We start from the raw sequence: 22,841 nt of genomic DNA, 5'->3' as shown, positions 1-22,841 counted from the left end.
GCCCAACCGCTCTGTGGCATGTGGGATCTTCCCGGACCGGGGCACGAACCCGTGTCCCCTGCATCCGCTGGCGGACTCTCAACCACTGTGCCACCAGGGAAGCCCCCCTTCCTTTTATAGAGATGGACAAGTAGAGGCCCAGAAAATGACCCTCCTGTGGGTAATTTTCTAGCAGCAGAAACAGAACTCAACGTGGCTTCAACAAAAAGAGAACCAGTGTGGTGGGCTTCAGGCATGGCTGGATCCAGGAACTAGGACTCCATATCTCTGTGTTCCTGTCCTCCCTGTAAGCTTCTCTTCCAGGCAGTCTCAGTCTTCCCCCAGTGGAAGCAGGGTGTTCATTTTTCTCATTCATTTCAGCAAGAATTTCTGGTGGTGCTCAATAAACACCAAACTCCTACCCCTTGGACCCAGGGGGTGAGTTTGCCAACTCCAAGACCACATAACTGGGTCGTGTGCTACCTGTGGGCCCAAGAATGGGATGGCCAGCATGGGGGCATTTAGCTCCCTGGAGGTTCTGCTGTGTGTGTGTGTTGGGGGGTCGGGGAGATGCTGGACTTGAGGTGGGTAGCTCTGAGCCCCTGGGGGTCAGGTCAGTCTGGTCTTTCTCATGAGGCTGCTGACCCAGCATCCCCTCCTTCCTGTCCACTTGGTTCTGCCACTGTCCGGGCCTCTTCCTCAGGCTGGAGCCCAGCCCTAAGGAATGAGGAGGACTGATCCTTAAGGGAAGGCATATCTAGCAGAGGGCACTTGAGCAAAAGCTGCGAAGTGGCAAATCCAAGGGAGGGAACATTCGCAGAACAGTAAGCAGCACTGTAGCTGGAGCACTCGGACCAGGTCTTCTGTTTCCCCATCTAGATGCATAGATGGGGAAACAGAAGACCCCCAAAGAGGAGGGGCCTGGACCTCTCGATTCCCGGCCCTACGAGCTGCCAGACCTCCCTCACCTAGAGGTCCCATCTCCTTTTGCCACAAAATTCAGTGGTACTGGGTTTTAATCTCCACCCCGCCCTCGTTTAAAACCGGATAAGTCTGTTTTGGAAACTCCCTGGGAGGTGGGAGGGGGGCTGGGCGGACTGGTCCTGGGAGACACGCGCCGCTGCTGCCACCTGGTGGCCATACGGGGAATCAGAGCCAACTCGTTTAAGAATGAGGGGAGGACTTCCCTGGTGGCGCAGTGGTTAAGAATCCGCCTGTCAATGAAGGGCACGAAGGTTTGAGCCCGGGTCCCGGATCCCACATGCTGCTGAGAAACTAAGCCCGTGTGCCACAACTAATGAGCCTCCGCTCTAGAGCCCGCGAGCCACAACTACTGAGCCCACGTGCCACAACGACTGAAGCCCACGTGCCACAAAGACTGAAGCCCACGTGCCTAGAGCCCATGCTCCGCAACAAAGAGAAGCTACCGCAATGAAAAGCCCGCGCATCGCAACGAAGAGTATCCTCGGCTCGCCCCAACTAGAGAAAGCCGGTGCGCAGCAATAAAGACCCAACGTAGCCAAAAATAAATACATTTATTTTTTAAAAAATAGAATGAGGGGAGGTCGGGTGGCGAGGGTACAGGAAGCGGGCAGATTCAAGGTGTGTCTGGGGGGCACGGGTCCTGCTGCGGGGCGTTGGGTGTTAGGACCAGGGAAGAACCCCAGGTCCCGGCCTGAGCCCTGGGCAGAGGGGCGGGGCTGGGGGACAACCAAGGCTCCCGTTACTAGCGGTCTCAGCCCCACTGCCCCTTGGGCTGGTCCACCACCCCCACCCCCACCCCCACCCCCGCCTCCCAGTCCTAACTTTGCAGAGTTCCAAGTGATCATCTAGCTCTGGCTCTCCCAGATTGGGTTCTCCTGGGGGGCATCCAGAGGGAGAGATTAATAAATGTGTGGAATGAATAAATTAATTCTCAGGCTTTAGTCAGGGGAAAGATACTCATTTATTAAGCCTAAGACACCCGCCCCCCCTCCCCCCAGCAGCTCTGTGAGGTCAACATTATTATCATCCCCATTTAATTAATTAGTTTTTGGAGTTTAGGTGAATTTTATTCTAAATTGGGTAAAAAACTTAACAACAAAACAAGTTAACTATTACATTCAATTTAATTACTGAATCAGTAAGTTTATATTAAAGTCCTTTTTTTTTGGGCTTCCCTGGTGGCGCAGTGGTTGAGAGTCCGCCTGCCGATGCAGGGGACGCGGGTTCGTGCCCCGGTAAGGGAGGATCCCACATGCCGCGGAGCGGCTGGGCCCGTGGGCCATGGCCGCTGGGCCTGCGCGTCCAGAGCCTGTGCTCCGCAACGGGAGAGGCCACAACAGTGAGAGGCCCGCGTACTGCAAAAAAAAAAATAATAAATAAATAATAAAGTCCTTTTTTTAAGATTTAATTTCATTTATTTTGGGCTGCATTGGGTCTTCATTGATGCGCCCGGGCTTTCTCTAGTTGTGGTGAACGTGGGCTACTCTTCGTTGGGGTGCACGGGCTTCTCATTGCAGTGGCTTCTCCTGTTGCGGAGCATGGGCTCTAGGCATGTGGGCTTCAGTAGCTGTGGCACGTGGGCTCAGTAGTTGTGGCTCACGGGCTTAGTTGCTCCGGGGCATGTGGGATCTTCCCGCACCAGGGATTGAACCTATGTCCCCTGCATTGGCAGGAGGGTTCTTATCCACTGCGCCACCAGGGAAGTCCCCGTCCTATCTTTTTAAACCACTCAGTGATTTTTAATATTTAATACAATCAAACCTAATGAAAACTTTTTATATAAATCTTTTAAATTACTGGGAAACTAAAATTTAAGTCCCATTCATAACTGCACTGCACAAATACTCGATATGCAATAATCTACATCTTCCCAAAGACGTTGTGGCTTATAGTAAGGTATTTTCTTCCTGTCCACCATAAGTTTACTGAACTTTCTCCTTTGTTTTCAGTTTTTTATTTTCTTCTACAATAGCTTCATATTTCTCTTCCATTTCTGCCAATTCTAGGCGAAGCAGCTCTATTTCTAGATTTTCTGGGGTAGCAGCTCCTAAGCAATGTTTTAAAAAATCCAAAGCGCTATTAGGTTTCTCCGGTTCTTCATATAAGACTACCAATACCTTGGTCAGCGTGCCCAGCACCCCCGACTTCTCCAAGTACCTCCAGAACTGATGGGCGGCTTTGTAATGAGCCATAGTGAAAGCAGCAGCCGCGTTTCCATTTTATTTTTTATTTTATTTTACTTTTTCACCCCCATTTTATAGGGGAGGAGTCTGAGGCCAGGGAGGGGCCAATGCCCCCCTCAGAATGCTTAGAGCCCCCATTCTTTTCCTCACACCTAGATCCTCCAAGCCTGGAGAACCTGCAATGCAGCCAGGAACTCTGTGCCCAGATTCCCCATCCAATGCTTCTGGGACAGGATGCCCAGCCCAGGACCCTGGGATCAGCCTGAGACCCTTTGGGCCCCCCTCCAGTCTATCCCACACACCCCCAACAGGCCAACAGCGCCCTGCTCCATGGATGCCAGGCCCTGGCCCTGGGTAGCAGCTCCCGTTTCATGGCGGTTTCTAGGGTTTCCACCACAGGACATGTGGCAACCGGTGCTGGACAGAGTGGGTGTTGGTGGGGGGCACTGACGCCAGAGCCTGGGCAGTGGGGATGGGGTCTGAGTCACTCCGCCTGGGTTAGACTCCTGCCTGTGTTGTGTGGCCACAGGCCAGCCACTCGCCCTCTCTGAGCCTCACTGAGGCTCACTGAAATAGGTTAATAAGACAGCCATGTACCTCAAGGCGGTTATGGGGATTCAGGGCATCACGTGCCTGGAAAGGACAGGCTGGGTATGCAATAAGCACTTAATAACCAACTGTCGTGATTGCAGTCATTGGTCTTCCTATCTGTAAGAGGAGGCAGATGTTTCTGTTTCTCCCTGGGAACGGAATTTGGGGGTCTGCCTTAGGTCTCCCAGGAGCAGCGCGAGTCCAGCTGCCTGGGCAGGGCTGTCTTCCAGACTGTCCTGCCGGTCAGGCCCCAGAGTCCCAGACTCAGGGCATCCCTGCACCCATTTCCTGTCTTTCAAGGGCAGCTCTGTGTCCAGGGCTGGCTCAGGGGCACCCAGAGGCAGCTCCATCTTCTCCTTGAGAAGCCCAGCTGTGTCCATGTCAGCTCGCTCTCCTTTGTCCCAGGATATGTTCACCACCAGGGCCTCTTGCTGGGACACCTCCTCCGGGAAGTCTGCCGGGCTGTTCCACTGCCAAACCTGGAGACGGACGGTGGGGTCAAGGCTGTGGGCAGTGCCCTATTTCTCATCCACACAAGGATGGAGTAGACCAGGTCCCTTCTGGCTTAATTCTCTAAAACCCGAGACCAATTCAAGGATCAGTTGGAAGGGCCCCCTATTTCTCTTTGGAAAATTGCCCCTTCTCCTCTCTTAGTTGATGTGGTTGGGCAGGGCAGTAGCCCCACGCCAGCTCTCGCCATCGGCATGTGATCCTGGCCCAGCCAATCAGAACACTCCTACCCCCTGGTTCTAGTGATAGGCTAAGGGATGGGCATATGACCCAAGCTGGGCCAATCAGTGATGTCCGAGAATTCTGCTCCAGTTAATGGGAAAAATGGATACCCTGCTTCCACAGGGGGAAGGCTGAGCCTGCCTGAGATAGAAGCCTGAAGGGAGGATAGCACCACAAAGAGATGGAGTCCTAGTTCCTGAATCCAGCCATGCCTGAAGCCCACCACCCTGGAATTTTTTTCCATCAGGTTCCTTTGTGGAACTCACTTCAGTTCTGTTTCTGCTACTAATAAATGACCCACACGAGGTTGCCCTTTGGGTTTCTATTTGCCTGTCTATAAAATTGGACAGGCTTTTGGAGTCCTTGCACCAGTGGGTTGGGGGAAAGTAAAATGAGTTAATGCATGGCCATTACTCTTCAGAGCCCTGGTCCAGATATGGACCCAATAAACAAGACCTGGAATTAGAAAGGGGGTCCTTACCTGCTTCCCCTGGCTGCCAGAGAACTCGACGGCAGTGCTGGCACAAGGTGTGGGCAGGGGTGGGCACAGGTGCCTTACAGCCCTGGGGAGGGAGGAGAACTGGTCAGTGCTTCTGTTCGTTCTTACTTTTTAATTGTTCTGACTTATTTTTTTCATCTCCATTAGGTTATAATAAGGGGAGTGAGGATGTGGCTAAGGGGTCAGGGGTACGGGAGACTGACAGACCCGGATTGAAATCCCAGCACTGTCGCCACTGCTGGATGCCTGGGCCTGACTATCTGGGCCTCAGTTTCCTCATCTTGAAAGTGGACATAAAAACCTACTTGGGGGGGAGGAGTTATTACTATTCTTACTATCACTATTACAGATCATCTCGGGGGAAGGGGTGCAAGTTACCTGTTCAAGCCGAGGTACCCAAAGATTCCCAGGAGAAGGATGCTCACGAAGCTTCCCAAAGATGTGAGGAAGATGGACAAATCAGACAACTCAGAAACCTGGACTTCTGGAAGCAGAAGAGCTTGGGCTGGGGGAGCGCCACCTCCTGCATCTCATTGAGGAGGGAGTGGGAGGGGCGGGCCCTCCATCAACTCACTGCTGACCCTGGCATACTGTGAATCCCTCTGTGCCTCAGTTTCCTCCTCTGTGAAGTGGGACCCTGCCTGCCCTGTGACTACAGGATAAAGCCCTGGCACACAATAAGTGCTCAGGACGCTGTATCTCCAAGAGCCTGCAGGTAGGACCTGTGTGGTTGCTCCCCTGGACCCAGACCAGCCCACCGCACACCCAGTCTGACCCACTGGTTCTCTTGGGACCAGATTTCTCAACACGGACAACAGGCAGGGACCGTGGCAGGATCAGGGATCATTTGGTCTCCAAATCTCTCATTGCCACACACCCCAAGACAATGGAGCCCACCTCCTCATGTTTGTGATGAGATACTCATTCATTCATATTCATTCATTCACTCAATAAATAGCCCCCTGCTCCCTTCCTCTCCCCAGGAGCCCCAAGGCTGGGGGAGGCAGAACCCACACAGACACCCACACACACTCCCAAGGCGTCAGGCCAGGTTGGAGGGGCAGTGGTGGTGGGGTGCCCAGAAGGAAGCCTGGAAGGCTTCCTGGAGGAGAGAGCTTTTGAGCTGAGTTTTGAAGGATGAATAGGAGTTTGACAAGGAGACCAAACATTCCAGGCAGAGAGGCCTGCAAGGGAAAGGCAGTGTGAGAGAAGGTTCATGAGGGGACGCTGCAGCAGAGGTGAAGGAGTTGGGAGCAGGTCAGCCTGCGACTTTCTCCTGAGAGGGATGCATGTGGAGCCATGGAAGGATGGAGGGTCAGGGCGGGACTGCTTGCCGACATGTGGGATGGGGCAGTGCATGCTGGGTAAGTACCCGGGCCCGCTCCCTCACTCACCGACAGTGAAGCGCAGGGGCTGGCTCCAGGCGCCCCGCCACTTGGCTGTGTCTGCTCGAACCTGCACCTTGTAGGCTGTGGCAGCCCGCAGACCCTGGAGGGTGATCTGGGTCTCTGTGGCTTTCACTGACAGCTCTGTGGGCAGGAAGCAGCATGGGTCCCTAAACCCCCTTTACTCTGGACTCCACCCTGGGGGTGGGAGTGGGGGCTCACAGACATTTTGCTGAATAATCTTCCCTAAATGCACCAATTCACGTCAAACTTATTTGGAAAATATTCTTCATCAAAATACTCAGTGAATGATGCTGTTTTTTCCCAAATTCTGACCAATTTGCCCTTCACTCGCTCCTAGCCCACTCCTTTCCAGCCGCATCTGCCTTCTCCTCAGAGCTCCCTAAAAGGCACCAGGTTCAATCCCAAACCTCAGGGCCTTTGCACTGGCTGTTTCCCTGGCCTGGTTCACCCTTTCATCAGATAACTACATGGTTTCCTCCCTCACCTCTTTCTCATCTTTAGGGACAAGGTCAGGGTTAACTTTGCCTAAGTTGTTCCCCGAGTGTCCCCAGCACCTCAGCACAAAGTAGGATCTCAACAAGTGTCTGTGGAATTGGATGATTTTTTAAAAATAAAGCACCCCATAAAATTCTTTAAAATGAGAATACAGTTGTTGGCTGTCATACAGAAGAAAAATTCCTAGAACCCTAAATCCATATTCATTGTAAATATTCAAGAGGAATATTCTTCAAAAGAAATTTCAGGGAAGTTGGTACATTTGGCCAAATGGGCACTTGGTGCATAAATTTTCAGCAATTTGACTTTTGGCAAAGTGGTTTTCAGCAAATGGGCTGCTTCCAGCTGTGCCACTGTGAACAAGTCACCGACTCCCATTTGGCCTCATTTACCCCCTCTAAACAACGGAGGGTGACCAAGCTGATGGCAGAATGTCTATGTCTGATGCCAGAGCAGCGCCCGTTCCACCCCCCTCCCCCCTCCCCCCTGCTCCCGCCCCTGTGCTGGGCTCGAGGAGGGAAGGCAGGATATAAACTCATGGTCTTGGCGGCCTGGCCTGTTGCTGCAGGAGATGCATGGGCGATGCTGTATTCTGGAGAGGCTGTGTTACCCAGTGGGGAGGAAGAGGTTCCCAATGTGGGAAATGACAGGAAGTTCCAGCCCTGGTGAGACCTGCCCTGTACATCCTCATTTCTTTCCCTCCTATGGGGCAGGAAGGGGCACCTAACTGAGCTCAAATCCAAGCTTGTTTAACCTTTGGGTAGGTGAATCCCTCTCCAGGCCTCAGCTTCCCCATCTGTAGAATGGAGACAGTCATCCCCGCTCCATGGGAGTTGCCGTCTAAAGGATCAGTCAAGACCCTTGAGTCCAACTCTATTGTTCCATGGGTGTGAAAACCAAGGCCCAGAGAGGGACAGTGAGGTGCCCAGGGTCACACAGCAAGGCAGAACTCAAGCCCAGAGCCCTTCCTCCCCCAGCCAGGCCTGTGCTGCCTCACGTACCGGATACTTGGTTGCTGGCCTCATCCTGGCAGCGCACAACGTACTCCTTCAGGACGCCGGGGCAGGTGCTCAGCAGAGATGGTGTCCAGTCCACAGACACTGAATCCTGGCTGAGTTTCTTTACAGACACATGCTGTGGGCTCCCGGCCTCTGAGGCTGCAACCAACATCCTTTACCACGGTCAGCTCCAAGGGTGCTGGTTGAGTACTTCCTGCCTGCCCAGCCTGCTTCTGTCCGGAGACCCAGGGAACCTTGGCCACAGAGTCAGCTGTGTCTGGGTTTGTATCCCAGTTCCACCACTCTTGGTGTCATCACTTCCCCTCTCTGAGCCTCAGTTTTCTTACTATATAATGGTGCAATGCCTCTCAGGGTATCTTAAGAGTTGACTGAGCTGACTTCTATGTGTCTGGCTTCTGGCCAGGGCCTCATATGCAGTAGGTGCCTCTAAATGGTATTCCCCCTGCCTGATACCCAAGGCCACTGCCGCGTCCCCTGGGGAGACCACCCTGCAGGTTTGGGCCACTCACCATTGCCTCCAAAATGGTAGGTGGACAAGACGGTGGACCACGAGGTGGGCTTCTCCGGGTGTGCAGAGGCAAAGATAGTGATGCGGTAACACTCCTCCTGCCACATTGCCCCAGATGCTTGGCTCAAGCTGTGCGTTGCTAGAAGGATTAGCAAGGGTCAGACCAGTAAATAGATTGTGTCCCCACCTCCGCACCTGTGCCATCTCCCAGGAACTCTTAGAGCACTCCTACCCATGCTTCAAAGCCCTTGCACCAATGTCCCCTCCTCCAGGATTCCATCCTCATGCCCCTTCCCACCCAGTCCCTGCCCCTTCCCAACCTGTCCCCACCCCCTCCAGCACAGCTCCTACTCTATGGCGCTGGGGTGTCTGCATCCAGCTCTGTCTCCCCTGGCTGGGAGCTCTTTGAGGGCCAGGCTGAGGCTGAGGCTTCCTGGGGCCCCGGCCAAGACCACGTCAGAGAGTGAGAGGCTGCTTGGGCCATTTGGCACCCTCCCTTTCCCTCCAGAGGCCTTATTAATTTGCCACCTGCATCTTGCTAGCTGCTACCTTTCCTGGCACGGGTGAATGTTTAACAAACACCCTGGGACGTGAGACTCATTACCTGCTGGGGTGCAACTTTCCCAGGGCTGAGCCCTGACACCCCAGGATCCCAGCAGGAAGCTCCAGACCTGCATGAGTGGGAGGGTCTGTCTTGGCCTGTCCCCACCTCTGTGTGACCTTGAGCAAGTGGCAAGACCTCTCTGGCCCTCAGACACCCCACATGGATGATGCCTGTAGGTTTGAGCTGACCAGGAGCTCTAATGGAGGATGCAGGGCAACCGATATTACGGTACCCATTCCAGCAGGGTCCCGGTCCTGGGGTGCCGTCAGGGTGCAGGTGGCAAGGCTCCCGTCCTGGCCCTGGGGCTGCCACTCAATGCAGTACGTCATGCCCTGGGCCCGGGCTGGCCAATGCATGGTGGTCCTGTTGGCTCCGGTACTGATATTCAGAACCCCTGGTTCTGGAAGAAGACAGGGGAGGCACATCAGAATAGCTGCTTCATGCTCCCCCCACCCAACCCAAGGCTCCTATAGCCCCATCCCACCCTCTTGACAAGCTCTAACCCCCCAGGGCCAGGAGTGTCTGTATCTGGCTCTGTCTCCCTACGCTGGGGGCTGCCAGGATGGGGGCTGAGCACAGAGGGGACAGCAGGGGCTGATTGAATGAATCGAGTCTTCCCCCAGCCTGACTGTGGGTTCCCTGCCAGGATGCCCACAGTCAGTGCTCCCTATGCTGCCACTACTACCCTGTCAGGCTAGTGGGCATCTCCTGGTCCAGCAGATGCCTGGCCACCCACCACCCACCTTGCCCAGCGGTGGGTGGCTGTGGTGGAGGAGGAGCCTCCCGGCTGGACCAGAACTCAGAGCCCCGAGGACAGACCCACTCAGCCCCCTGGGCTCATCTCTCCACTCCCTACAGCAAGGCCACCCGTACCAACCTGAGAGGTGGGTACTGCTTCCAATTCTAGGGACAATAACTATCATTTATTGAGTTCCGACTGTATGTGCCAGGCCAGTGCCGAGCATTTTACAGGCGCCACTTTCCCACAAAGTGGGACCGTGATCATCCCAATGATATAAAAACTGAGGCTCGAAGCCGGAGAGCCACCAGCCCAAGGTCACATAGCGAGGCCATGGCCCAAACCAGACCAGGAGCTGACAGACTTGCTGCTGTGTCACCCTGGCAAGTGGCTTCGTCTGTCTGAGCCTCAGTCATCTCATCTCTGAAATGGGCATCATCCCAACAGCCCAGCTGGGTGCTCAGCAGGATCAGGACTAAGGTGAAGCGAGCAAGGCACTTATCTCGGGCATGAAATTAAGGAGGCGCCAAAGAACTCAATCACCAAGATCAACACTCTTCTAATGCAATATTTTTTAAAAAATCAAAATGAACCTAAAAATATGTACTGAGTACTATTCATGGTTGCCAAACAATGGAAACAGCTCAAATGTCCGTCAGTGGAAAAACAGATAAACAAAATGTGGCCCATTCACACAATGGAATATTACTCAGCCATAGAAAGGAATGAAGCACTGATGCACGCTACAGTGTGGATGAATCTTGAAGACATGAGGCTGAGTGAAAGAAGCCAGACACAAAAGGTCACATAGTATATGATTAATTTCTATGAAATGTCCAGAGCTGGCAAATCCACAGAGACAGAAAGCAGATTGCTGACTGTCAAGGGCTGGGGGAGGGGGATGGGGAGTGACTGCTAAGGGGGACGGGGTCTCCTTTTGGGCGTGATGAAAAGGTTCTGGAACTAGACAGAGGTGATGATTGCACAACATTGTGAATGTAATTAAGGCATCAAATTGTACTTGTTAAAATGGTTCATTTTGATATGTGAACTTTACCTCAATAAAATACATATGTTTATATACATACATATAAACCTTAATTTTTTTTTTTTTTTTTTTGCGGTACACGGGCCTCTCCCTGCCGTGGCCTCTCCCGCTGCGGAGCACAGGCTCCAGACACGCAGGCTCAGTGGCCATGGCTCACAGGCCCAACCGCTCTGCGGCATGTGGGATCTTCCCGGACCGGGGCACGAACCCGTGTCCCCTGCACCGGCAGGCGGACTCCCAACCACTGTGCCTGCCACCAGGGAAGCCCCTAAACCTTAATTTTTAAATTTTAGATTTATTTTTTTGAGGTAACACTGGTTTATAATATTATAATAATAAAAATCTTTCATGTGTACAACATTATATTTCGACTTCTGAGTACCCTACTGTGTGCTCAACATGAAAAATTTAGTTTCCATCTGTCACCATACAGTTGACCCCCTTTACCCCTCCCCTCCCCCTGCCTTTTCCCCTCTGGTAACCACTAATCTGTTCTCTATATCTACGTATTAGTTTTGGTTTGCCCATTTATTTAGTCAGTCAGTTGTTTGTTTGGTTGGTTGGTTGGTTGGCTGGTTGGTTGGTTTTTATATTCCACATCTGAGTGAAATCATAGGGTATTTGTCTTTCTCCAGCTGAATTGTTTCACTAAGCATAATATCCTCAAGGTCCACGCATGTCGTCACAAATGGCAACATTTCATTCTTTTTTATGGCTGAGTAGTATTCCATTGGATACATGCACCACATCTTTTTTGTCCATTCATCCATTGATGGGCACTTAGGTTGTTTCCATATCTTGGCTATTGTGAATAATGCTGCAATGAACATAGGGGTGCATATATCTTTTGCAATTATGTTTTCTTTTTCTTTGGATAAATACCCAGAAGCGGAATTGCTGGATCATATGGTAGTCTAGTCTTAATTTTCTGAGGAATCTCCATACTGTTTTCCATGGTGGCTGCACCAATTTACATTCCTGCCAACAGTGTATGCAGGTTCCCTTTTATCCACATCATCACCATTGATGTTTTCATTGTGTATAAACATATGTATATATTTAATATATGTATACATGTATGTAAAATGAGCAAAATGTCTAGATTTTAAATAAAGACAGGATCAACCCTGTATTTGCACGACCCTGCCTTGCTTGCCACACCCTGATCTTGGCCCTGGTCCCAATAAAACTTTATTTACAAAAACAAGTGTTTGGCCTGGGCCACAGTTTGCCAGTGAGAATTTTTTTAACTATTACACTATAGCGCTATGCATTTTTTAATGCTATGCATTTTGAATACTGACTTTACACACTCCTAAAGTAGACACCACATTACACTTTTCTGCCTCACTTGCTTCACCCTAGTCTAGCTGAGGCTCAGAGTACGTGCTCAGCTCCAAGGGGCCCCTCCACTGCCCAGCCAAAGGCACCTGAGTGGGTATAGGCAGGAATGTGCCATGTCTGGTTGGGACCGAGGCCAAAGCGATTCCGGGAAACGACAGCCAGGTCATAGGCGGCACCCGAGAGGATGAGCTTTTTCCGCAGGCGCAGAGTCCTCGTGGCCTTGGCCTTACATGGGCAGGACAGCATATGCAGGTGGACATGGTAGGTCACCTCCATGCCCGAGTCGGGCCCGAGGCAGCCTTCCGGAAGCTCCAGCTGGGGCAGCTGTTGTGAGTGTGAGAGATGGTTTGTGGGGACCTGAACATGCACGTCGTCCCTGTGGGTTGACATCAGGATGCTGCCCACGAGCACAGGCTCATCCACAGGCCACAGCTGATGACACGTATGAAAATTTTTTAAAAATAGTAAACCTCAGTGCTGGCAAGTCTGCTGGGAAACTGACACATCCACTGCTCATTGGTTTAGGGAGAGGGGGGAATAATTTGGCAAAACCCACTGAAAGCCAGAGAAAAAAAATGTTTCTGTCTTTGGACCCAGTTACTTCGAGCCTGGAAATTTTTCCTAAGAAAAGGAATTCAAATTATAGGAAACCTAGGATGAGAAGGAGCTTCACTGCAGCTTTATCGTGCCAGCCCACTGGGGACCTGGCGGAATCAATTATGGTGAAGCCAGGGGTTGAAATGTATGGTGAGTTTGCCCTGACTCAGGCAGGGGATTTCCCCTCTGCGCCTCAGTTTCCTCCTCTGGAAAATGGGTTCATTCGACTGTACTTAATGAGTTGTTTGGGGGACTTCAAAAAAATCATCTCCCATCCAGACCAGCACAGTCAACCCCTTCCTGGCCTTCCAGCTTCCACGAGAACCCCCCAGAATCTGCTCCCCCAATGGCTGCTAGAGGGAGCCTGTGAACACCTGAGTCCAGCCATATCCTTCCTCTGCTCACACACCCTCCATGGCTCCCCATTACCTTCAGAGTTCAACCCACAGTCCTTCCGGTCCCTACCACCTCCACGGCTCATCTCCCTCCTTTTAAGCACTTCCACTCCAGCCTCTTGTCTCCTTCTATCTGTCCTCAGGCCACCCCACAGGCCGGCGATGGTCCCATTACCTGCTCATGCAAGGTCACCTGCCTCCTCCCATCCGGGCGGAGCTGCTCCACTGAGAACCTCACCTTGGCCTGTGGGGGTGTTTCTGCAACGAGACAGCAAGACAGTGACACTGGGGGTGGAGCCCTTGCTCACAACGTCCTGCAGACCCTGGATTGGGACCCGGGACCTTTTCCTTCCCTCCCATGAAACACAGGATTCCATGGGTCGTTAAGTAGTTTTCAAAATCTGCAAACATGGAGATCCACTCCACGATAGTGTGAATATACTTAATGCAACTGGCTAAAAATGGTTAAAATGGCAAATTTTATATTATGTCTTCTTTTACTACAATTTAAAAAAAAAATCTGAAAACAGCCGTCGGAGTTGTTTCCCAGCAGGTACGCACTTGGGTGGGCAGGAGGAAGCTCCAGTTCAAAGGGTAGGGGGACAAATGTTGACAGTCACCCCCCCATCTCTCCCTCCCACCCCCACCTCGGGCCACATCTCCACTCTGGAGCTGCTCTGGCTCCAGCTTCCCGTGTCATTTGGGAAAATCTGCCTTCACGACACAGCCACTTGCACCCATCAACTCCTTGTTCGGCTTTCAAAGAACAAAACCCACCAAACTAATCGGAAGGAGAGAAAGACTGATAAATGTTTTCTTTTTATTACGGATTTGCCACATTTTACAAAGTGAAACTTGCCCACTGCCCTGCCACCTTGCACTAATTTTCCCTAATTTCTTCGGCAGCCTTATTTCTAACATCCATCACCTTATTGCTAACACTCACCACCTTATTTCTAATACTACTACCATCTTTCTAATGCCTGTCTCCCCTCCTGTGGTCCAGGGTGCTCTCACCAGGGGGGATGCACACAGGGCTGCTCCAGCTGCTCCAGGGACCTCTGGGGACCCCTGGCCTCAGCCGTCGCCGCAGCTGGAATTCCTGGGCCGTGTCCATCTCCAAGGGGCAGAGGCATGACTCTGGGAAGAAGCAGATCAAACATCAAGCAAAGGGGCTGTCCCAAAGCCGGGAGCGCCCAGGGCTTGGCACTGGTCACTTAGCCATCATGCACATATTAAGCTCCAACTGTGCACATGCACTTATTGAGTGCCAACTGTGTACAAGCACTTATTGAGAGCTAATCATGTGCTGGACCCTGGGGACACAGCCAGAATAGGCCAGGTCCTGTGCTCTTGGGGCCTCAAGGATCGCCCATTTCTTTTACTGCCTGGAGTTCAAGTCTCAGCAAGGCCACCTACTAGGGATGTGAACTTGGCCAAAGGCTTCACAAGCCCAAGCCTTTGTTTCCTCACCTGTGAAATGGGAATAATCCAATACTGAACTACAGGGAGGCGCAAACAAGCCTACAGAGAATTTAGCACTGGGTCTAGCACACAGTGGGTGCCTAATTAATGCTAACTTGCTACCGCTGACATTGTCACTATTATTCTCACCGAAGCCAGCATCATCCTGACGTCCACAGTCGCCCTAAAACAAGACCATATTTATACATTGTTTTACATTTGGGTGTTGAAAATTCTAGCTCTTTTGAAATTTTCAACAATTAGTTTGCTAAATGCAACATGGAACCCTGGATTGGATCTGAGAACAGAAAGAGGACATTCTTGGAAAAGCGGGTGATAATCCAAATAAACTCTGGAGTTTAGTTCATAGCAAGAGACCAGTGACAGACAGACTTGGGAACGAAAGCCATTAACCTGTGGGGAAGCTGGGTGAAGGCTCTATGTACTTCTTTGTAACTTTTCTGAAAATCTAAGATTATTCCAAAATAAAAAAGTTGTTTTTTTTTTTTTTAAGAATTATTTGGGGGAATTTCCTTGCAGTCCAGTGGCTAGGACTTGGCACTTTCACTTCTGGGGCCCGGGTTCAATCCCTGGTCAGAGAACTAAGATCCCACAAGCCGTGTGTCGAGGCCAAAAATTAAAAAATAAAATAAAATAATTATTTTAGGAGGCAAAATTATATTTTTATAATTTCCTAAAAAAATATTTTAAGAGACAAAACCTATCTGTTTGTGGTGTCGTGGGTGAGGAGAGGCAAGTTAAGGACCCAACTAGCCCCACACTCCCTGGCTGATGCTGAGAGGTCCCTGGACATCCTGAGCCTCAGTTTCCTCATCTGCAAAGGGGGGCTGAGAGGATCCACTACAGAGTGTGTTAGGGGGCTGGAGATAAAAAGTAAAGAGATGCCCCTCCCCAACAGGAGTCCCATGTCACCTGCCTCTGACTGATCCGAACCCATTCACTTGATGGGAAAACTGAGGCTCGGGGAGGGGCACAACATTTGGAGGGAAGATAGGGCCCAAACTGAGGCAACTCCCTGGACTCAAGATGCCCCCAGGCTGAGGGAGGGAGAGACACCGCAATTCAGAAGCTGGGGGGGTGTCTCTGTCTCTCCCAAACCAGGGACTCCTTGGGGAATTGGTCAGGGCTGAGGTTTCTTGCAAGCCTAGGCTTGCCCTGCCTGCAGGGGACAGAGGGGAGAATAGAGTAGCTGAAGCATGAACGAAGGTCCAAAGAAGACATACAGATGGCCAACAGGTACATGAAAATGTGTTCAACATCACTAATCATCAGGGAAATGCAGATCAAAACCACGATGAGATCTCACCTCACATCTGTCAGAATGGTTATCATCAAAAAGACAAGAGATAGGGGTTCCCTGGTGGCGCAGTGGTTGAGAATCTGCCTGCCAATGCAGGGGACGCAGGTTTGAGTCCTGGTCTGGGAAGACCCCACATGCCGCAGAGCAACTAGGCCCATGAGCCACAACTACTGAGCCTGCGCGTCTGGAGCCTGTGCTCCGCAACAAGAGAGGCCGCGACAGTGAGAGGCCTGCGCACCACGATGAAGAGTGGCCCCCGCTCGCCGCAACTAGAGAAAGCCCTCGCACAGAAACGAAAACCCAACACAGCCAAAAATAAATAAACAAATAAATAAATTTTTTTTAAAAAAGACAAGAGATAACAATTGTTGGCGAGGATGTGGAGAAAAGGGAACCCTGTGTACTGTTGGTGGGGATGTAAATTGCAGCAGCCACTATGGAAAACAGAGTGCAAGTTCCTCAAAATATTAAAAATAGAGCTACCATATCATCCAGCAATACCACTTCTGAGTATTTATCCAAAGAAAAGCAAAACCTTAATTGGAAAAGATACATGCACCTTCATGTTCACTGCAGCATTATTTACAGCAGCCAAGATGTGAAAGCAATCTTAGTGTCCATCGATGGATGAATGGATAAAGAAAATGTGGTACATGTATCAATGGAATATTATTTAGCCATAAAAAGAAGGAAATCCTGCTATTTGCAACATGGATAGTCCTTGACGGCATTATGTTGAGTGAAATAAGCCTGACAGAGAAAGACAAATACTGTATGATCTCACTTACAAGTGAATTTAAAACAAACAAGAAACCAAACTCATAGATACAGAGAACAGAGTAGTGGTTGCCTGAGGTGAGGAGTAGCGTGTGGCCGAAACGAGTGAAGGTGGTCAAAAGGTACAAAGTTATCAATATAAAATAAATAAGTTCTGGGGATGTAATGTACAGCATGGTGACTATATTTAACAATACTGAACTGTATTGTCTGAAAGTTGCTAAGAGAGTAGATCTTAAAAGTTCTCATTACAAGAAGCAAAATCTGGAACATGCCTGTGTGGTGACAGAGGTTAAACAGACTTATTGTGGTGATGATTTCACAATGTATACAAATATCAAATCATGTTGTACACTTGAAACTACTATCATTTTGTAAGTCAGTTACATCTGAATTTTAAAAAGGAGGGACTTCCCTGGCGATCCAGTTAAGACTCTGTGCTCCCAATGCAGTGGGCAAGGGTTCAGTCCCTGGTCGGGGAACTAAGACCCCACATGCCACAGAGCATGGCTTTAAAAAAAAAAAAAAGGAAAGGAAAGGAAAGGAGGGAGGGAGGGAGGAATGGTGGAAAGGTAGTTTCCTGGAAGAGGTAGCCCTTGAGCTGGACCCTGAAGGTGGGTTGGATTCACATGTGCTCAGGTACAGAGGAGGGCATGCAGGTGGAAGGAACTGCATATACCAAGGCAAAGAGGCTGGAAATCCAGGGCATGGGCAAAGAATGATGGCCATTCAAAAAGGGGCCAGAGGGGCTTCCCTGGTGGCGCAGTGGTTGAGAGTCCGCCTGCCGGTGCAGGGGACGCGGGTTCGTGCCCCGGTCCGGGAAGATCCCACATGCCGCGGAGCGGCTGGGCCCGTGAGCCATGGCCGCTGAGCTTGCGCGTCCAGAGCCTGTGCTCCGCAACGGGAGAGGCCACAACAGTGAGAGGCCCGCGTACCACAAAAAAAAAAAAGGGGGGGCCAGAGGAAGCATGAGGCAAGTGAGGGAACCTAGGGCCAGCTGAAGATGAGGATGCCTTACTGAGGGTAGTGGAGAGCCATGGAGGGTGTGTGAGCAAGAGAGATCACAATCAGATCTTTATGTCAGAGAGACCCAGAGGTTAAACCTGGGGCAAGAGTGGATGCCAGGTGGGAAGGGTGATAGATACAGAGATTGAAAAACTGATGGGAGAGGTGTGAGGGTGCCCTGTGCCTGTGCAAACCCCTGATCTGGAGAATAAACTCACCCACTTCCACGGGCTGCCAGGTGTCCGGTGCCGGAACTGTACCTCAGCACCATCCTGGTGGGCTGGGGTCTCCCACTCCATGAGCAGCTGCCCCGCTGACCTGGACACCTTGATGTTTCCTGGGGGAGGGTCGTATTTAACTGGAAGCAGAGTTGGGGGTTGGGAAGGGGAAGCCGGCATGTGTGTGAGCTGTTGGTCCTGAAAATTCTGGAAAATCTTCCCATGATCCTCCTGGCCCATAGTAAACCACCAAGCTCCCAAAATTTGAATCAGGGACACCTTTACAGGTCCCATCTAAGCCTGGGGTTCTATGGGTCAAAGAGTTAAGATTTATACACAGGATCCTATTAGTAAAGGTGTCTTTAAAATATTAATACTCATTGCTGGCAAGGCTGTGGTGAGACAGGCACTTTTGTAAATTGCTGATGAGAAGGTAATTAACTGATTCTATTTTTTTCTGAAGGACTATTAGGGAAATCTTACTAACTTTTTAACCCCACTTCAAGGAGCCTGGCCTGAGGAGAGACATCTATCATGCTTTCTGCATCTCGGTCATACTGTGCCTGATTCTAGCTCAGGGTCTTTGCACTTGCTGTATCCTCTGTTTTGCTGTATCCACACTTCCCCATCTTTATTCCTACTGGATCTTTTTCATCCTTGAGCTGGAGCCCTCCCTGACCTCCCAGCAGTATCTCATCATGTGTAATGATCATGCCTTGTCCATCACCCTACATGAATCTGGGCTCCATGAAGGCAGGGACAGGGTTGAGATTAGGGTGAGGAGAGTGAGGCAAGGTTTTACAAATACAGGGTCAGATCCTGTCTTTATTTGAAGTTCTGGGGAATTCCCTGGCAGTCCAGTGGTTAGGGTTCTGCACTTCCACTGCAGGGGGTGTGGGTTTGATCCCTGGTCGGGGAAATAAGATCCTGTGTGCTGTGCAGTGAGGCAAAAAAAAAAAAAAAATCTGATATTTGATTTGTCATGGCTTTTTTTTTTTTTGCATTAATACTGATTTTTTTAAAATGTTGCATCATGGGACTTCCCTGGTGGCCCAGTGGTCAATACTCTGCACTCCCCATGCAGGGGACCTGGGCTCGATCCCTGGTCAGGGAACTAGATCCCACGTGCATGCTGCAACTAAAAGATCCCGCATGCTGTAACAAAGAACCCTCAAATGGCAACAAAGATCCTGCGTGCCACAACTAAGAGTCAGCACAGCCAAATAAATAAATAAGTAAATAAATATTTAAAAAGAAAAGTTGCATCATGATATAGTTTATAATGACTACTGAGGTTTTTTGGCACCCCCATAACATTTTGTGGCCAAGGAGGATGCCTCATTCATCTCACCCTTGTCCCAGCCCTGTGCTGTGACTTCCATTGGCCTTGCCCATGTCCCCTATGACTGAGCATGGCACACAGTAGCAGTTCAACGAGTATAAACTAAGTATATGTTATTGATTCGTGAAAACAGATTTTAAAGACCGAACACGGGGGACTTCCCTGGTGACTCAGTGGTTAAGAATCCACCTGCCAATGCAGGGGACACGGGTCCGATCCCTGGCCCGGGAAGATCCCACATGCCGCGGAGCAACTAAGCCTGTGCACCACAACTACTGAGCCTGTGTTCTAGAGCCCGCGAGCCACAACTACTGAGCCCGTGTGCTGCAACTACTCAAGCCTGCGCACCTAGAGCCCGTGCTCCGCAACAAGAGAAGCCACCGCAATGAGCAGCCAGAGCATCGCAAAGAAGAGTAGCCCCCATGCTCTGCAACTAGAGGAAACCCGCACACAGCAATGATGACCCAATGCAGCAAAAAAAAAAACCCCAAAAATTATAAGACCCAACAGGGTCTTGGCCACATTACAGTATCAAAGAGAAACCGGAAGCTACCTAAATGTTCATCAGTAGGGGATCCGTTAGGGGACCATGAAAGACTCTGCCAGGTTACATGACAGAGTTGGATGTAAAAACAGCTGGCAGTATCCAGCCCCTTGCCAGGGACCCAGAATTCCCCCAGGTCTAGGCTTGGGGACCAGAGGCTTCTCTGGGTGAGGAAATGGTAGTGGGGAGGAAGAGAACAGGGTGCTGACCTGAGCTGTAGAGGTTCAGGGTAATGTTGGGGGACTTCTCTGTCCAGTTGGCAGCCCGGGATTCCACCCAGAGAGTGACAGCGTGGAGCACGGATATGCCATCCTGGTCGGAGAACTGCAGCTTGGTGGCTGAGCCTGCGGCAAAGTAGCAACAACGCCCAGGCTTGAGGCTGCGGGAAGGAAGGTATTGGTACTGAGTCTCAGCGGCCACAGCAGATGATGTGCATCACATCCCAGGATCCTTTTCTTCCCCTTTTACTCCCGCTCCCCACCCTGGGGGTTTCTTAGGGATCAACTTGGGACTAAGGGATTTGGAGGATCCCAGAATCTCTAACATGGGCTGCCACAGAGAGAAGGAAGAAATGAATAGATGGATGAATAAGTCACAGGGTGAGGATGAAGGAAGGACCACAGGGATCCTAATTGCCGCCCAAACTGGATACCCACCCATGCTGACCCCACAACACAGATCCCCAACCCTCCCTTCTGACATGAGAAACTGAGGCCCAGAAAGAGGCAAAGACACTGCCGAGGTCATATATCTGAGAGTAGAGGCAGGGGGTCAGGAGCAAAGGCAGGATCCTCACCAGCATCTCAGGAAGTGGCTGACCCCAGCTACAGGGCCCTCATATTCCCAGGAACATTCATAACCAGCGTTGCTGAGTATCCGGTAGCAGTTTAGGTCCCGGGGGCCCGAAGCTAAGCCTGGAGGTTTGAGAACAGATTAGAGTGGGGAGGGGCGGGGTCCCCAAACTGACACACCCCAGAGAGGAATCTTTGTGACACTTATGCAATCCGGTGTCACCTCAGCCTGAACACGCTGTGACTTCCAGCACCTTCCTGTGCCCTTCCCGCCTGTCTCCTGCCATCTTCCTTACACCTCCTCCTCCAGCCACTTCAGCCTCCTCACTGGTCCTCAAACACCCCAGGCTCACTCCTACCTCAGGACCTTTTCATGTGCTATGCCCTCTGCCTGAAATGTTCTTGCCCCAGATTTGACATTCCAATTTCTCCTTCAGTGTCACCTCCTCAAGCACTAGGCTATTTGAAGCAGCCCCCTCCCTCTCCATCCCTCACCCTGCTCTGTTTTATTCATAGCATGTCATTGTATGTATGCAGGATATGCATTTGTGTGCCTCTTGTCCACCTGCTGCACTAGGCTGTGACCCCAGGAGGACAGCTGGGCTCGCAGCTGATTCCTTCATGTCTAGAACTGTGTCTGCACATAGTACGTGCTTGGTAAATATTTCTGGAACAAAAGAATAGATGAAATGCCTTGCCCAGTGGCAGATTTAGTGAGTTTGTTACAAGCATGAATGTTCCAGCAATGCTTGCCTCGGAGCAACTTCAAAATGTTTAACAGCTGCTTAGCCCCACATGCTGACCAATCAGGACTGACACAGACACCAGTCCTGCGACCCTGTTACAGAGTAGATGAGGCTTACAGAGGTGACTGCTCCAGGACCCCTGAGTTTGGTGAGGACAGGCCATCAGGCTGTCAGGTTGGGGCTCCTGAGACCCCATTCTTTGGCTGGGCAGGAGGGAGCTGAGGGAGTGGCTGCTCAGGATGGGTCAGTCAGCGCCCAGTACAACCCTTTCCTCCCACTATGGGGAACTGCCCCAGACCTGAGTCTGCATCCAGATACTGATACGGCGGATCCTGAAAACAGCACCCCATGGTGCCACAGGCTTCAGCTGCAAAGGCAATGAAGAGATAATGACAGTCTCAGCCTTTCACTGCAGGGGAGGGGGGCTTGCCCACTTTCCCATCCTTGCACCCACCCACCCATCCACCTTTCTATCCATCCATCCATCCATCCATCCATCCATCCACTCACCCACCCATCCAGCTCTCGGGCCGCTCCTCTAAAGCAATCCAGGGTCCCCTGTACCTCTCCCTTTTGCTGGTCTCCAGCCCTGCCTGACCTCTAAAAGCCCTGAAACCTTGCTGATCTCCAGTTTACAGAGAGGGAAACTGAGGCACAAAGATGTTGCCCGAGGTCATGAAACAGCAGAGCTGGGATGAGAGTCCAAACCTACTCATCTGCTGGGGGCTGGGTCCCTTCCCATTCGATTCCCCAAGATGGAGAGAGAGTATGTATATTACATACACTGGGTACATAACACTATATTATATATATATATATATTATATATATACTTGGTCTTTATCCCTTCCTTAGCTATTTCTCATTAAACTCTGGGACGTGGGAAAGATTCAGAGCTTCAGCCTACTACACAGAAGACAAAATCAAGACCAGAGGGGAGATGCCCAAGTCTGACATCAGAATCCATGATCATCCAGCTCACATTTGACAGAGGGAAAGACTGAGGCACAGAGACACAGAAACAACCCTGGGAACCGGGTCCACAGCGCTCCACATATACACACACAGCCCCCCACCCCGGCAAGAAGAGCCGTGACTCCAGGGTAGGGGACTCACCACCCTGTCGGGGTAACAGGAGGAGAAAGAGGGGGACCAGCCTGGTCACCCGTTGCCCCATTAGGTCCTCGAAGAGGGCGGCAGCCCTGGACGAGCTTCTGTGCTGCTGGAGAGGGCCCAGCCACCCAGTCCTCACCCAGGAACACATTAAAGCTTAGCAAGAAAAACTAAAAAGAAAAAAAAGTTAGGTGTCATGGCCCCTCCCAAGGCAAGTCAAAGTGAAAGAGAAACCCAGGAAGTCAGCCTGGGCGTGGTGGCCTCATTCAGACCACAAACACACCCGAGCCCTGGACCCTGAGCCCCACGTCTGGGGGGTCTTCTCTGCTGGCCCCAGACTGAAGCTGGACACAGGGTGCGAGCCCCATGGGTGGCCTGGGGCTCTGTGCCCTTGG

The 22,841-nt window shown here is 51.1% G+C and overlaps 1 protein-coding gene across 1 annotated transcript; it reads right to left on the bottom strand.

Annotated features, from left to right (window-relative positions):
• Positions 1 to 3,850: 3,850 nt before the first annotated feature.
• On the bottom strand, positions 3,851 to 22,510 carry IL12RB1 (interleukin 12 receptor subunit beta 1; the record flags this gene model as incomplete). Its single annotated transcript, XM_079702590.1, has 16 exons — positions 3,851 to 4,216; positions 4,951 to 5,032; positions 5,347 to 5,452; positions 6,363 to 6,497; positions 7,874 to 8,029; positions 8,401 to 8,538; positions 9,236 to 9,403; positions 12,221 to 12,458; positions 13,302 to 13,384; positions 14,144 to 14,266; positions 14,741 to 14,774; positions 17,912 to 18,051; positions 20,007 to 20,176; positions 20,594 to 20,711; positions 21,633 to 21,701; positions 22,450 to 22,510. 16 exons carry the CDS (start codon positions 22,508 to 22,510, stop codon positions 3,851 to 3,853), a joined length of 2,187 nt encoding a protein of 728 aa, XP_079558716.1.
• Positions 22,511 to 22,841: the final 331 nt, after the last annotated feature.

This window comes from Hyperoodon ampullatus (genome assembly GCF_949752795.1).
Source record: "Hyperoodon ampullatus genome assembly, chromosome: 4".
Classification (NCBI taxonomy): domain Eukaryota; kingdom Metazoa; phylum Chordata; class Mammalia; order Artiodactyla; family Ziphiidae; genus Hyperoodon; species Hyperoodon ampullatus.
Note: the sequence above shows the minus strand (reverse complement) of the source record. Positions and strands in the feature narration are given on the sequence as shown.